The following is a 13,466-nucleotide window of genomic DNA, read 5'->3' as shown; positions in this document are numbered from 1 at the left end:
ATATGGTCCTTCACTTACGATCACAACTGCACCGAAAATGCCTGTTGATAAAAAGCGAGACAGTCGCTAAGTGAGTTTTGCCCCATTTTACCACCTTCCTTGCCGCCGTTGCTAAAGGAATCACTGCAGTTGATAAATTAGTACGCCGGGCGTTAAGCGATTCTTGGCTTCCCAAATGACTGCTTGTCAGAAGGTTGCAAAAGACGTTTGAGGTTTTATTTAATTTGTATGCCGCCCTATTCCCGAGAGACTCAGGGCGGCGTGACCTGCCATAACTACGAGTCGGTTGCGAGCGTTCCGAATTTTGACCACGTGACGACGGGAATGCTGCAGTTCTCATAAGTGTGAAGAATGATCCTAAGTCACTTTTTTCAGTACTGTCGCAACTTCGAACCAGAGGTTCGCCAGTTTTCAGTCTCGTTTTCGACACCGTGCGCAGGCACGCAGGCTGCGCGTGCGAGAAAAGTGCATGCGTGGAAGGGGCGGGTGTGATGCAAGCAGTGGCGAACCATAAGTGAATCCCACCGTAGCTTTGAACAGTCAGTAAATAAACTGTGATAAGTTGTGATGTTGTAGAGGAATAGAAAAAATGTGGAACGTGTGTTGACGTGTCATTTCGTGATGTTGGTGGAGTCCCAGGGCTCTGTGCCAGCGTACAATCCCCACACGTGAAAAAAATATTTCCAAACTTCGGGAAAGTTTCCAAACTTTCTCTTAACTTTTGAGAGACAATTTTCTAGGCCCCTGGCAGGACTCTCCCATGTTGGAGGAAAAAAACTGAACAAAGCTTTAATTGTTCTGTCCCAACCCCACTGATTAATAAATCAGATTTTTGACTCAGCGTAGCCCCCTTAGCTTGGATACCCGGTGAAAATGTCTCCCTCTTCAGTTTCCTGGGCAGAATTTTTTAGCTACCAGAAAGAAAAGGACACTTAGTGGCTCAGATGCTGAGATTGTTGATCCGAAAGGCTGGCAGTTCGAATCCCGAGCGCCGCGTAACGGAGGGAGCTCCCGTGACTTGTCCCAGCTTCTGCCAACCTAGCAGTTCAAAAGCACATTAAAAAAATGCACGTTGAAAAATAGGAACCACCAATTTTGGTAGGAAGGGAACAGCGTTCCATGCGCCTTCGGCGTTGAGTCACGCCGGCCACATGACCACGGAGACGTCTTCGGATAGCACTGGCTCTTCGGCTTTGAAACGGAGATGAGCACTGCTCCCTAGAGTCGGGAACGAGTAGCACATATGTGCTCTAAGCGGAAGCTTTACCTTTTATCTTAGAAAGAAGGGAGAAAAGGCCAAGAAGGATGCAATTAAAGTAAACCAAGAAGTAGAAATAGGAATTATTGAATTTTGCAACCAGAGGCCTGCCGATTCATTCTGGCTCTTAGCTTTTGAAGCTCAGGATTGTTCCGGTCAACCAGGAGGCCGAATTTTGTAGTGGTCCAGGCTTCTTCATAACGTCCCGCTGCCAGATACGTTCGGGCAGTCCGTAGGAAGGCTTTGGACATTTCCTCCTTCCTGTGGTCAGCAAGGACGTGGCTAAGGGCCAAGGAACTTTCAAGCTGTAAGGCGTGAATAAATTGTTTTACAGCCAGCTCTTCCTCCGAAGTGGCTAAGAGCAGGAAGGCTGAGGTGCAGAAATCACTGATCTGAGTTTTCAAGCTGTTTGTCCCATGTTTCTGGACCACTTTCTGGATGTCTGCCAGGGCACTTTGGTAATCTTCCAACTGGGTCCAGCAAGTGGCACGTTGGCGAAGGTATTGGGGGTTATTGTGGCTCGCCAAGGTGGCTAAAGTGAGATATTTCACAGCGCCAAGGGGGCATTGGTCCTTCATCATTACCTTCGCTTCTCTGGCTGCCACCTAGGGATGGAGAAAACGGTGCTTTAGAATAGAAAAACACAGCTAGAAGGGACCTTGGAGGTCTTCTAGTCCAACCCCCTGCTTAGACAGGAAACCCTACATCCCTTCAGACAAATGGCTATCCAACATCTTCTTAAAAACTTCCAGTGTTGGAGCATTCACAACTTCTGGTGGCAAGTTGTTACACTGGTTGATTGTTTTCACTAATTTCTCCTTAGTTCTAAGTTGCTTCTTTCCTTGATTAGTTTCCACCCATTGCTTCTTGTCCTGCTCTCAGGTGCCTTGGAGAATAGCTTGACTCCCTCTTCTTTGGGGCAACCCCTGAGATATTGGAAGACTGCTATCATGTCTCCCCTGGTCCTTCTTTTCATTCAACTAGACATTCCCAGTTCCTGCAACCGTTCTTCATATGTTTTAGCCTCCAGTCCCCTAATCCTCTTTGTTGCTCTTCTCTGCACTCTTTCCAGAGTCTCCACATCTTTTCTACATCGTGGCGACCAAAACTGAATGCCGTATTCCAAATATGGCCTTCCCAAGGTCTTATAAAGTGGTATTAACCCTTCATGTGATCTTGATTCTATCCTTCTGTTTATGCAGCCTAAAACTGTGTTGGCTTTTTTGGCAGCTGCTGCACACGGCTGGCTCCTATTAGTTTGCAAGACCATTTAAAATTTAAATGGTCTTGCAAACTTTTGTTCCGTCTGAAGTCCATCTCACGGATCCAGAAGTGATGTTTGTGTGATGACTCGGGGCCTTCTGAAATGCAGCGTTTAAATAATTGGGCTAAACCATACGAAGAACAGTTGCAGGAACTGGGTCTGTCTAGTTGAATGAAAAGAAGGACCAGGGGAGACATGATAGCAGTCTTCCAATATCTCAGGGGTTGCCCCAAAGAAGAGGGAGTCAAGCTATTCTCCAAAGCACCTGAAGGCAGGACAAGAAGCAATGGGTGGAAACTAATCTAGGAGAGAAGCAACTTAGACCCAAGGAGGAATTTCCTGACAAGGAGAACAATTAACCAGTGGAACTGCTTGCCTCCAGAAGTTGTGAATGCTCCAACACTGGAGGTCTTTAAGAAGAGATTGGACAACCATTTGTCTGAAGTGGTGTAGGGTTTCCTGCTAGAGCAGCGGGATGGACTAGAAGACCTCTGAGGTCCCTTCCAACTCTGTTAAATATGGGGTTTAAACTGTCAAAGTGAACTGGACCGAATCGAAAGTTTTGCTACCTTGCCTTGGTGTGTCGGCCGAACCAAGAACGATAGCATTCATTGTTTTGGAGGTCCCACAAGATGGGAACACGGGGTTCTCCAAACCCAGGTTCGACGTGCTATTTAAGTGGGTGACGGACTTACCTGAGCAAGATTTTGCCGCTGGCTGGCATCTAAAAACCCCATCAGGTGCTCCAAGTCTTTGTATTCCTTTCCAGCTAAAGTAGCCAAAATGTGGACCCCGTTTAAGTTGCCCAACACCGCTTGCAGAATCCCCAGCCGGGAGTTGACGGCGTCGCTGGATTCTCTTTGTCCGAATGTCCTTTGGAGATACGACAGGGCCATCTTGGGTCTTCCTGGGGGCCAAAATCGAGACGGAAAGGACACAACATTGGGCAGCTGAACAGTTAATCCTTCTTTAACTTGCCAGCCTTAGCGACGGACCAAATCATTTTTCTTCCATCCTTCCTCTCCAATATAATGAGGGGAAGGGTTCCCCGCACACTCCTGTCCCTCAGAAGGGACTAGCGGCGTTCAACGAGACCACGCCACTTTGTACATAGCCATAGAAATGTTCTACAGTGCGGGATGTTCTCAAATCTAGAGGGGTAAGAAAGTGTTGCTAATCTTTTTGGTGCTGAGTGCCAATGCGTGCACGCAAAACCCAAAATGCAACGTGAGTGCCCCCTTGCATGCATCCCTGTTCTGACCCCCTCGTGGCCTGTGAATACACAAGAACACAGGCTTGGCTGTCTGCCACTATTTAATGAATGCGATAACAACTCCTTTGGCTGAAGGCCCAGGCAAACTCACATTCAAGATAATCGGTGGGCAGCTACCCAGAAGCTCCAAGAAAGCAGTGCAGATAATTCCACAAGACACGGCTAGAATACAGATTTCTTCAATAGTAGTTCGCACGGTTGTTTCCCGCAAATGTCCCCTCCCAATGCCTCTCTTATAACCTCTTAGCACCTGCGATTTCTACCACTGGTTCAATCGAACCGGTCTGAACTGGCTGAATCCCACCTCTTAGCACCTGCGATTTCCACTACTCGTTCGGGTGAACCGGTCTGAACCGGCTGAATCTCACCTCTTAGCACCTGCGATTTCCACTACTCGTTCGGGTGATCCGGTCTGAACCGGCTGAATCTCACCTCTTAGCACCTGCGATTTCCACTACTCGTTCGGGTGAATCGGTCTGAACTGGCTGAATTCCACCTCTTAGCACCTGCGATTTCCACTACTGGTTCAATCGAACCGGTCTGAACCGGCTGAATCCCACCTCTTAGCACCTGCGATTTCTACTACTGGTTCAATCGAACCGGTCTGAACCGGCTGAATCCCACCTCTTAGCACCTGCGATTTCCACTACTCGTTCGGGTGAACCGGTCTGAACCGGCTGAATCTCACCTCTTAGCACCTGCGATTTCCACTACTCGTTCGGGTGAATCGGTCTGAACTGGCTGAATCCCACCTCTTATCACCTGCGATTTCTACTACTGGTTCGATCGAACTGGTCTGAACCGGCTGAATCTCACCTCTTAGCACCTGCGATTTCCACTACTGGTTCGGGGGAACCGGTCCAAAGAGGCTTAATACCACCTCTGCTGGGAATTAGCCACAATTGTGTTGAGGGAAGGTTGGGCCACAGCTAAGAGACCCATCTTTAATCTTTCAGCAGTGAGGAGAAATATCTAAATAAGGTTGGGGTCCGAGCTAGAACCGCCCCCTCCTTTCTGCTCCCCGATTTGGGGGCCAGTTCTACTTGAAATCATTCCTGATCTCTCCTACCTTTCGCGATCTGGAGGTCGACCCACAGCATGTGAGCTTCACTGTCCTGGTGGTCCATTTCCGCCAACGATTCTGCCACTTTGGAGAGCGTCTCCAAGGTCTCCGTGGCGAGTGGGTCTTGTCTATCGCCAAGGTCTGTCAGCGCGTCCCTGCAGTGTTCCCGCAGCCAAGAGCGGATCCGGACTTGAGCGTCCGGCTTTAGAGAGCCGATTTCAGCCATGGCGGAGGCTGGATCCCCTCGGAGGGCTGAGATCAGATCTTGGGTTGACTCCTGAAGGGGTGGAGAGTAGAAACAGGCCAAGCGTTGAAGCCCTTCCTGTTTTTGGAAGATCCTAACAAAGCGAAGGGTGCGGGAGAAGACCCCGTTTCTCAAGCTTCAAGGAACACTTGAAGCCGTCGTCAAATTTCTCCTTGGCAGACATTAGGACTTGGCTGAATATTATTGCAATTGGTGGAGAAGGTGCCGTAATTCTATATCACCTACATTTGAACTTCATTTTTTCCCCCACAGTGTCCTCTTTTCTCCTCTCCTCCCTTCCTTCTTTCCTTCCTCCCCCCATTATTCTTTCCTTCCTTTCTTCCTCCCTTTCCATTATTCTTCCCATCCTTCCCATTATTCTTTGCTTCCTTTCTCCCTCCCCTTCTCTTTCTCCTCCCTCCTTCCATTTCCATTATTCTTTCCTTCCTTTCTCCCTCCTCTTCTCTTTCTACTTCCTTCCCATTATTATTTCCTTCCCATTATTATTCTTTCCTCCCTCCCCTCCCCTTCCCTTTCTCCTCCCCCTCTCTTCCCATTATTATTTCCTCCCTCCCTCCTCTTTTTTCTCCTTCCTTCCTTCCCATTCTTCTTTCCTTCCTTCCTATTATTCTCTCCTTCCTTCCTGCCCCTTCTCTTTCTCCTTCTTTCCTTCCTATTATTCTTTCCTTCCCCTCTACCTCCCTTTCTCTTTCTCTTCCCTCCCTCCCTTCCCATTATTCTTTCTTCCCTCCCTCCTTCCCTTTCTTTCTCCTTCCTTCCTTCCCATTATTATTCTTTCCTCCCTCCCTCCCCTTCTCTTTCTCCTCCCTCTCTCCCTTCCCATTATTATTTCCTCCCTCCCTCCTCTTTTTTCTCCTTCCTTCCTTCCCATTATTCTTTCCTTCCTTCCTATTATTCTCTCCTTCCTTCCTGCCCCTTCTCTTTCTTCTTCTTTCCTTCCTATTATTCTTTCTTTCCTTCCTCCCACTTCTCTTTCTCCTTCTTTCCTTCCCATTATTCTTTCCTTCCCCTCTCCCTTCCCTTCTCTTTCTCTTCCCTCCCTCCCCATTATTCTTTCCTCCCTCCCTCCCCTTCTTCCTCCTTCCTCCTTCCCATTACTATTCTTTCCTTCCTTCCTCCCCTTCTCTTTCTCCTTCTTTCCTTCCCATTATTCTTCCCTTCCCCTCTCCCTTCCCTTCTCTTCCCTCCCTCCTTTCCCATTATTCTTTCCTTCCTCCCTCCCCTTCTTTCTCCTTCCTTCCTTCCCATTATTATTCTTTCCTTCCTTCTCATTATCCATCAATCCATCCTTCCTTCCTTCCTCCCTCCCCTTCTCTTTCTCCTTCCTTCCCTTCTCTTTCTCCTTCCTTCCTTCTTCCCTTCCTCTACCATTACGGTGAATATCTCCTACCCTTCAACTGCTCTGTGAGATTGAAAGCTGTCAATCGAAACAAGGAAACGCAATTCCCACCTCCTTCTGATCCAGGGCCAGGTGGATGAATGCTTTCCCACAAAGTGCCCGGGTGTGTCTCGGATCTTCTTTTAAGATGGTGTTGAAATCAAATATGGCGGTCTTCTTTTGCCCCAGGAGGCCGTAACAATGGGCGCGCAACAGAAGGCAATCGGCAGCGTTAACCCCTAGGGAAAATAAAATAAAATAAAAATGAAATCCGGTGCTTTTCATTTGGATACCCTGATCTCAAAAGGGACAACAAGCTTACTACGGTTTTAAAAACATTTTTACCCTGCTCTTCTGTCTCATCCTTAGAACTGGCAGCCTTACCCCCCCCACACACACTTTTTAATGAATAGTTTTATTAAAGGTTACAATAATAAGGAGCCGAGGTGGCGCAGTGGTTAGGGTGCAGTACTGCAGGCCACTTCAACTGACTGTTATCTGCAGTTCGGTTGTTCAAATCTCACCGGCTCAGGGTTGACTCAGCCTTCCATCCTTCCGAGGTGGGTAAAATGAGGACCCGGATTGTTGTTGGGGGCAATAATGCTGACTCTGTAAACCGCTTAGAGAGGGCTGAAAGCCCTAGGAAGCGGTATATAAGTCTAACTGCTATTGCTATTGCTACAATGACAAGCAGTAAGAATAAATACAAACTAGAGATAGAAGAATAAGAAGGTAGAAAAGAAATGGAATGTTTTTAAATAAGAATAGCTAGTACATTGCTAATGGCGACTCTCTATTTGTTCCATTAACCAAATCCTGGTCTTTGATTTAAAGGAAATTACTTCTCTCCCTGGGAGACTTCTACTCCAACCAGCCTACCCCAGAGGGTTGTTGTTGCCAGCCAAAAGAAGGAGAGAAACTTTTTTCTCTTGGGCTTCAACAAGGAGAGAGAAGTGCAACTTGTAAGCCAAGGTGGCTCAGTGGCTAAAGATGCTGAGCTTGTCTATCATAAAGGTCAGCAGTTCGGCAGTTCGAATCCCGAGCGCCGCGTAACGGAGCGAGCTCCCGTGACTTGTCCCAGCTTCTGCCAACCCAGCACTTCGAAAGCAGGTGAAAAATGCGAGTAGAAAAATAGGAACCACCAATTTTGGTTGGAAGGGAACAGCATTCCGTGCGGCTTCGGGAGTTGAGTCATGCCAGCCACACGGCCACGGAGATGTCTTCGGACAGCGCTGGCTCTTGGGCTTTGGAACGGGGATGAGCACCGCCCCCTAGAGTCGGGAATGAATAGCACGCGCCTTACTTTTAAGCCAAGGAAATGTTATTTTGAATATCTCACCGTCTGCGGTGATGGCCAAAGAGAGATAAGCGATGGCTTCCTTCAGATAAGGCTCCCCTGGTTTATTTTTCAGGATGGTCACCGCCCTGGTGTGACAGTGGCTTTTCCACAGGGCTCGGTCGTCTTCTTTTAAAACCTTCACGAAGCTCTTCAGGTGGGACAGATTTCTTGTCTCAAGCATCCTCTTCAAGTACTTCATTTGGAGGGGAAAGAAAAGGAGAATTACAGATGGCGGCTAACGTCCTCAAATATTAAGCTGCTTGAGATGGGGATGCCAGATTTGTTGGTTGACCATCGATCGTCAGAGAGATAATCCACCATGAGGCGGGGGGGGGTCAGACTAGATGGCCTCTATGCTCCTTCCACCTCTCTCGGTAAAGGGACACTCAGCTGCGCTACAGGAAGCCTCGAAAGTGTCCAGAATTACTAGGAGTCCAGTGGCATATATGTTTTATTGAAACCAAATTACAGTTGAAATTTTAATAGTATCTGACATAAAATTATAGCATTAACATTATTAACATTAATATTATTAATGTTATTAATGTTATCAATGTTATTAATATTATCAATATTACCAATACTATTAATATTATTAATACTATTAATGCTATTAATGCTATTAATACCATTAATATTGTTAGTATTATTATTAATATTATTAATACTATTGATATTATTGATATTATTAATATTGTTAGTATTATTATTAATATTATTAATACTATTGATATTATTGATATTATTAATGTTGTTAGTATTATTATTAATATTATTAATACTATTGATATTATTGATATTAATATTGTTAGTATTATTATTAATATTATTAATACTATTGATATTATTGATATTATTAATGTTGTTAGTATTATTAATATTATTATTGGAACTGATGTTAAAATGGCCAGTAAAAGCCCATAAGGGCATTGTGATATTGGCCCTTTGAAACACAGGATACTTGAATTTAATAAAAAAATAATTTGAATTTAATAAAATTTATATGCCGCCCAAACCCGTAGAACTACATCTATTTTTTTTAATGTTTCATTTTTATATTACCCATCTGGAGGAAAGGTACATCGGATATATTGTAAATATATTGTATATACACCTGTTATCCTTATGTAAAGGGTATAGTTGAAGTGCTCCACCCTTCCATTTCAAAGACAGGAGCGCCCTCTGCTGGACACTGGTCAGTATTTCCTGGACTAGCTTGCCCACAAATGTTTTTCGTGTTTTCCTTTACAGGGGCTTTTCAGCAATAAATGTCCTTTTTTAGGGCCGCTGTAGCTTTCAGGTGTCACTAAACAAACTGTGCAAGGTGATAGTAGCAGAATCTTGCAATGCTGGATGCGGTTCTTTCTCCCTTTCTCTACCTTGGTGAGTGTTTGAGGTGCTTTCTCACGTTACAATTCTGGGCCGAACTCGGGTTTCAGTTATCTTGACTGTTATATTATTTCTCTCTCTCTCCCCTTCCTCTCTCCCTCATTCTTTCTCCCACTCCCTCCCTCCCTCTTTCTCCTTCTCTCTCTTTCTCTAGTTCTCTCTTTCCCACCCTGTCTGTCTCTCTCTCCCTCTTTCTTTCTCCCTTTCTCCCTCTCTCTTTCTCCCTCTTTCTCCCTCCCTCCTTCTCTTTCTCTAGTTCTCTCTTTCCCACCCTGTCCATCTCCCCTACTTCTCTCTTTCTCCCTCCCTCCCTCTCTCTTTCTCCATCTCCCTAGTTCTCTAGTTCTCTCTTTCCCACCATGCCTCTCCCCTTCCCTCCCTTTTTCTCCCTCCCTCTCTTTCTTTAGTTCTCTCTTTCCCACCCTGTCTGTCCCCCCTCCCTCCCTCTTTCTCCCTCTCTCTCTCCCTCCCTTTCTCCCTCTTTCTCTCTCCCTCCCTCCCTCTCTTTTTCTCCCTCTTTCTCTCTCTCCCCCTCTCTTTCTCTAGTTCTCTCTTTCCCACCCGATCTGTCCCCCTCCCTCTCTCTTTCTCCCTCTCTCCCTCCCTCTCCCTTCCTCCCTCTTTCTCTCTCCCTCCCTCTCTCTTTCTCCCTCCCTCCCTCTCTTTTTCTTCGTCTTTCTCTCTCCCTCCCTCCCTCTCTTTCTCTAGTTCTCTCCCACCCTGTCTGTCTCCCCCTCCTTCTCTCTTTCTCCCTCTTTCTCTCTTCCTCCCTCCCTCCCTCCCTCCCTCTCCCTCTTTCCCCTCCTCTCTTCTGTTTCTCAAAGTTATTCCTTCTCCTCATTACAAATGCAAAATCTTGGAACATTTTTTTTAAAAAACCCCAGGGATTTAGGGCTGTAGTGGGGTTTTGATCTCACCTGATTGCAACCTTCCACGCGGCCTTCCTTCAGCCGCAGGAGAGCCAGCCTGGCCAGGACAGGGGATTTCTCGGAGTGCTTTGAGAGAGCCACCCACAGGATCTGCTGACTCTCTTCCAGGCGATCCAGTTGGTACAAAGCATCGGCGCACAGCAGCCTCGACCAAGTGTCTGAACTTTCCAGTTGCAAGAGCAGAGAAGCCAGTGGGTGGATCCCAAAGGAATCCCTGAGTAAAATGGGAAGGAAAAGGTGGAGTTGAGGAGAAGGGGGTATAAATTTTAGGAGAGCAGGCTGGAAGATTCAGAAGTTTGGAACCTGCAGCTTGCAAACGTCTGGAGCAATTCTGGGTTTAAAAAACGTTAGCAGGGAGGGAAGGAAGGGAGAGAGGGAGGGAGGGAAGAAAGAAGGAAGGAAAAATGTAGGAAGGAATCAAGGAAAGTAAGAAAAAGAGAGAAAGAGAGAAAGAAAGAGATAAAAGGGTGGGAGGGAAAAGGCAAGGAGGAATCAAGGAAAGTAAGAAAAAGACAAAAAAGATAAAAGGAAGGGAAGGAGGAAAGGAGGAAGGAAGAAAGGAGAGAAAAGATGAAAGACAAAAGATAGGAAGGAAGAAACAACAGAAAGAAGAAAGAAAAAGAAAAAAGAGTGAGGGAGGCTGGGGGGAGAGAGGAAGAAAGGAGAAGGGAAAGGAGAAAAAGGAAGAAAGAGAATATAGGAAGGAAGGAAGAAAAGACAGAAAGAAGAGAGAAACAAAAAGAAAAACGAGGTAGGGAGGGAGAGAGTGGGGAAAGAAGGAAGGAGAAGGAAAAGGAAGGAGAGAAAGGAAGAAAGAGAATATAGGAAGGAAACAAGGAAAGACAGGAGAGAAAGAAAAAAGAAACAAGGAAGGGAGAAAGGAAGGAAAGAAAGAAAAGATAACAAGAAAGGAAGAAAAGACAGAAAGAAGAGAGAAACAAAGAAAAAAGACGTAGGGTGGCAGGGAGGGAGAGAGTGAGGAAGGAAGGAAGAAGAAGGAAAAGGAAGGAAAGAAAGGAAGAAAGAGAATGTAGGAAGGAAACAAGGAAAGACAGAAGAGAAGGAAAAAAAGAAACAAGGATGGAGGAAGGGAGGAAGGAAAGAAGGAAGTAAGGAAGAAGAAGGAAAAGTAAGTTTTGTGCCTCAAATAATACCAACAAAATTGATCTCCATTTCTCTACTACTACTCATTCCTTCAGGTCAACCAAAGAATTAACTTTGGACTTGTTTTGTCACCAAAGAGACTTTGGATGAAACGTCCCTAAGTCCCATGTGGGGTTCCTCTTAAGATGAGATTAAAAAAAATTACTCCGTGTTGTATTTCACAACACGAACCTACCTTCATCCACCTGCAAAAGACGGCTTGAACAACAAACTCTCCCATTCATCCTTGCTGGTGGACCAACTTTGGGGAGAGTTGGAGAACCATCAAGACCACGAAAAGCCAGGGAAGGACCACCTGGAAGGTGACTCACCCATCCTTCTGGAGCCTGTCCAGCCATCCTGATTTCTCCCACCAGTCCTCGGGCCTGCGACGGACTTTCTCCTTCGTCTCCAGCATCTCCTGGACTTGCTCCTGGAGGTTGACCAAGAGGAACCCTCTCTGGTTCCACGGGACGTAGGCCTTGATCGCAAAGCCCGTCTCCTCGAACCGGAGTCCGCAGGCGGTTAGGTAATCCAAGGCGGTGAGATACGGCTGGCCAGCCCAGGCTCGCAGCAGGCCTCGCCCACACAGAGCCTTCACGCAGCTGCTCGGATGCGGTGTGAGGTCTTCGAGGATCGCCTGGAAGTCTCGGAGGGCTTCCGGATGGCGGTTGGCATGAAGGTGGCAGAAACCACGCTGCGCCAGAAGGGTGTTTCGGTACGTGGTTTCTGCGGCGGAGAGGAGACGGTCGCAAACTTCTAAAGAGGCCGAGATGTTGCCTTCTAAGAGGTAGCAATCGGCCAGGCGGACGTTCAGTTCTCGCAGGGACCCCGGGGCGATCTGGAGCAGGAAATGGAGCGTTCGGAGAACGAGAGGAATCAACTCCTGCCCGCCGTTGCTACGGACTTCATCCCTCACACGGACGGCCTCTTTGTAAGCAGCAAAATCCGCCTCCAGGACTGTCCGGGTGTGCTTCTCGATCCTTTCCGCCTCTCCTGGAGTGAAGAGGTCTTCGAAGACGCTCTTAGCCAGCTTGGGGTGAGCTTCGAAGGCAGCCTTGAGGTCCTTCAGCATCTCCGGCAAGTGGCCTCCGATGGCAAAGAAAGCCGCAGCTCGGTGCAGTAGAAGACTTGAGGTCTCTTGGCCGCTGGGCGAACCGCTGGAGGAGAAGGCCTCTAAGGCCCTGCTGGAGAGGGACACACATTCCTCATACATACGCCGCTCGAAAAGACGCCGGACCTGAATGGGGCAGACCCGGAGGTCCTCGGGAGCTATGGCAGCCAGAAAGTCATAGCAAAGATCTTCCCGGATGAGTTCGGGACAGTTGTCTGGAAGGGAGAGGCAGCCCAAACAAGCCTGAATGACCTTCTGCAGGTATCTCCCCTGTCTTCGGCTCATGAACGTCACGGTCTCAGTCCGGCTTTCCGCGAAGGCCCTGAGGTATTTGGCGACCCCATCTCGGAGGTGCGTTTGGGACAGCACCAGGGCCAAAGCATGGGTAAGGACCAGCTCCACGCAAGGGTGGACCTCCATGAGAGAGCCACACTGGCTGGCCACGCGGAGGGGGTGGCCCGCCTTCAGCGCAGCGTCCATGTTGAAGAGCAAGGCGTCCATGTTGTGTGGGTCAAAGGCCAGGAGGAAAGCAGCCGCCCTTGCGGCGTTGAGCAGCGGCGGGTTGGAAGGATGGTTCCCAAGCTTTGGGATGGGGCTTTCTCCTCGGCACCAGCTCTCCAAGATGGTGACTATGATGGCTTGGTCCTTCTTCTCAAGAGAAGCCAGCTTGTTGATGGCCATGGGGGCGCAGAGGAGGAATCCAGCAACATAGAAGGCAGCGGCCAACGGGAAGTCACCGTTGGCTAGTTGCCAATCCCCTTCCTGGAAGAAATCTCTGGCTTGATCTTGGGATCTCCAGAGCGTTGAAGGACCTTCACTCATCATACTGGCTTGGCTTGATGCCCTACCAAGAAGCAGAAGGGAAGAAAGTAACAGCTAAGAAAAATTAAAGGTGGACATGGCTTTATAACTATGGAAAGACTATCTATCAGAATAAAGCTGGACAATTAAGCATGGGTTAAAATATATGAAACATGTATGTATGTATGTATGTATGTATGTATGTATGTATGTATGTATGTATGTTGTGGACCAGCAGGTGCCGTTGGAG

General features: G+C 47.4%; 1 protein-coding gene across 1 annotated transcript; it reads right to left on the bottom strand.

The window, feature by feature from the left end:
- Nucleotides 1-1,328: 1,328 nt before the first annotated feature.
- TTC34 (tetratricopeptide repeat domain 34) lies at nucleotides 1,329-13,240 on the bottom strand. The gene is made up of 7 exons (XM_032232178.1): nucleotides 11,634-13,240; nucleotides 10,147-10,372; nucleotides 7,841-8,033; nucleotides 6,574-6,740; nucleotides 4,865-5,135; nucleotides 3,218-3,429; nucleotides 1,329-1,863 (listed from the first exon to the last, which is right to left on the bottom strand). Exons 1-7 carry the CDS (start codon nucleotides 13,238-13,240, stop codon nucleotides 1,342-1,344), a joined length of 3,198 nt encoding a protein of 1,065 aa, XP_032088069.1. The 3' UTR covers nucleotides 1,329-1,341.
- Nucleotides 13,241-13,466: the final 226 nt, after the last annotated feature.

This window comes from Thamnophis elegans, chromosome 15 (assembly GCF_009769535.1).
Source record: "Thamnophis elegans isolate rThaEle1 chromosome 15, rThaEle1.pri, whole genome shotgun sequence".
Lineage (NCBI taxonomy): Eukaryota > Metazoa > Chordata > Lepidosauria > Squamata > Colubridae > Thamnophis > Thamnophis elegans.
This window is presented reverse-complemented; position numbering and strand designations above follow the sequence as displayed.

What these genes read in the sequence shown, in the direction of transcription:
- TTC34 (XM_032232178.1), bottom strand. Translation starts at nt 13,240, where the DNA reads ATGATGAGTGAAGGTCCTTCAACGCTCTGGAGATCCCAAGATCAAGCC. An exon ending in CGACCTCCAGATCGCGAAAG is followed by an intron (nt 3,430 to 4,864) that starts GTAGGAGAGATC and finishes TTTGGCCCCCAG; the next exon opens with GAAGACCCAAGATGGCCCTG. An exon ending in AGCGGCAAAATCTTGCTCAG is followed by an intron (nt 1,864 to 3,217) that starts GTAAGTCCGTCA and finishes CTCCATCCCTAG; the next exon opens with GTGGCAGCCAGAGAAGCGAA.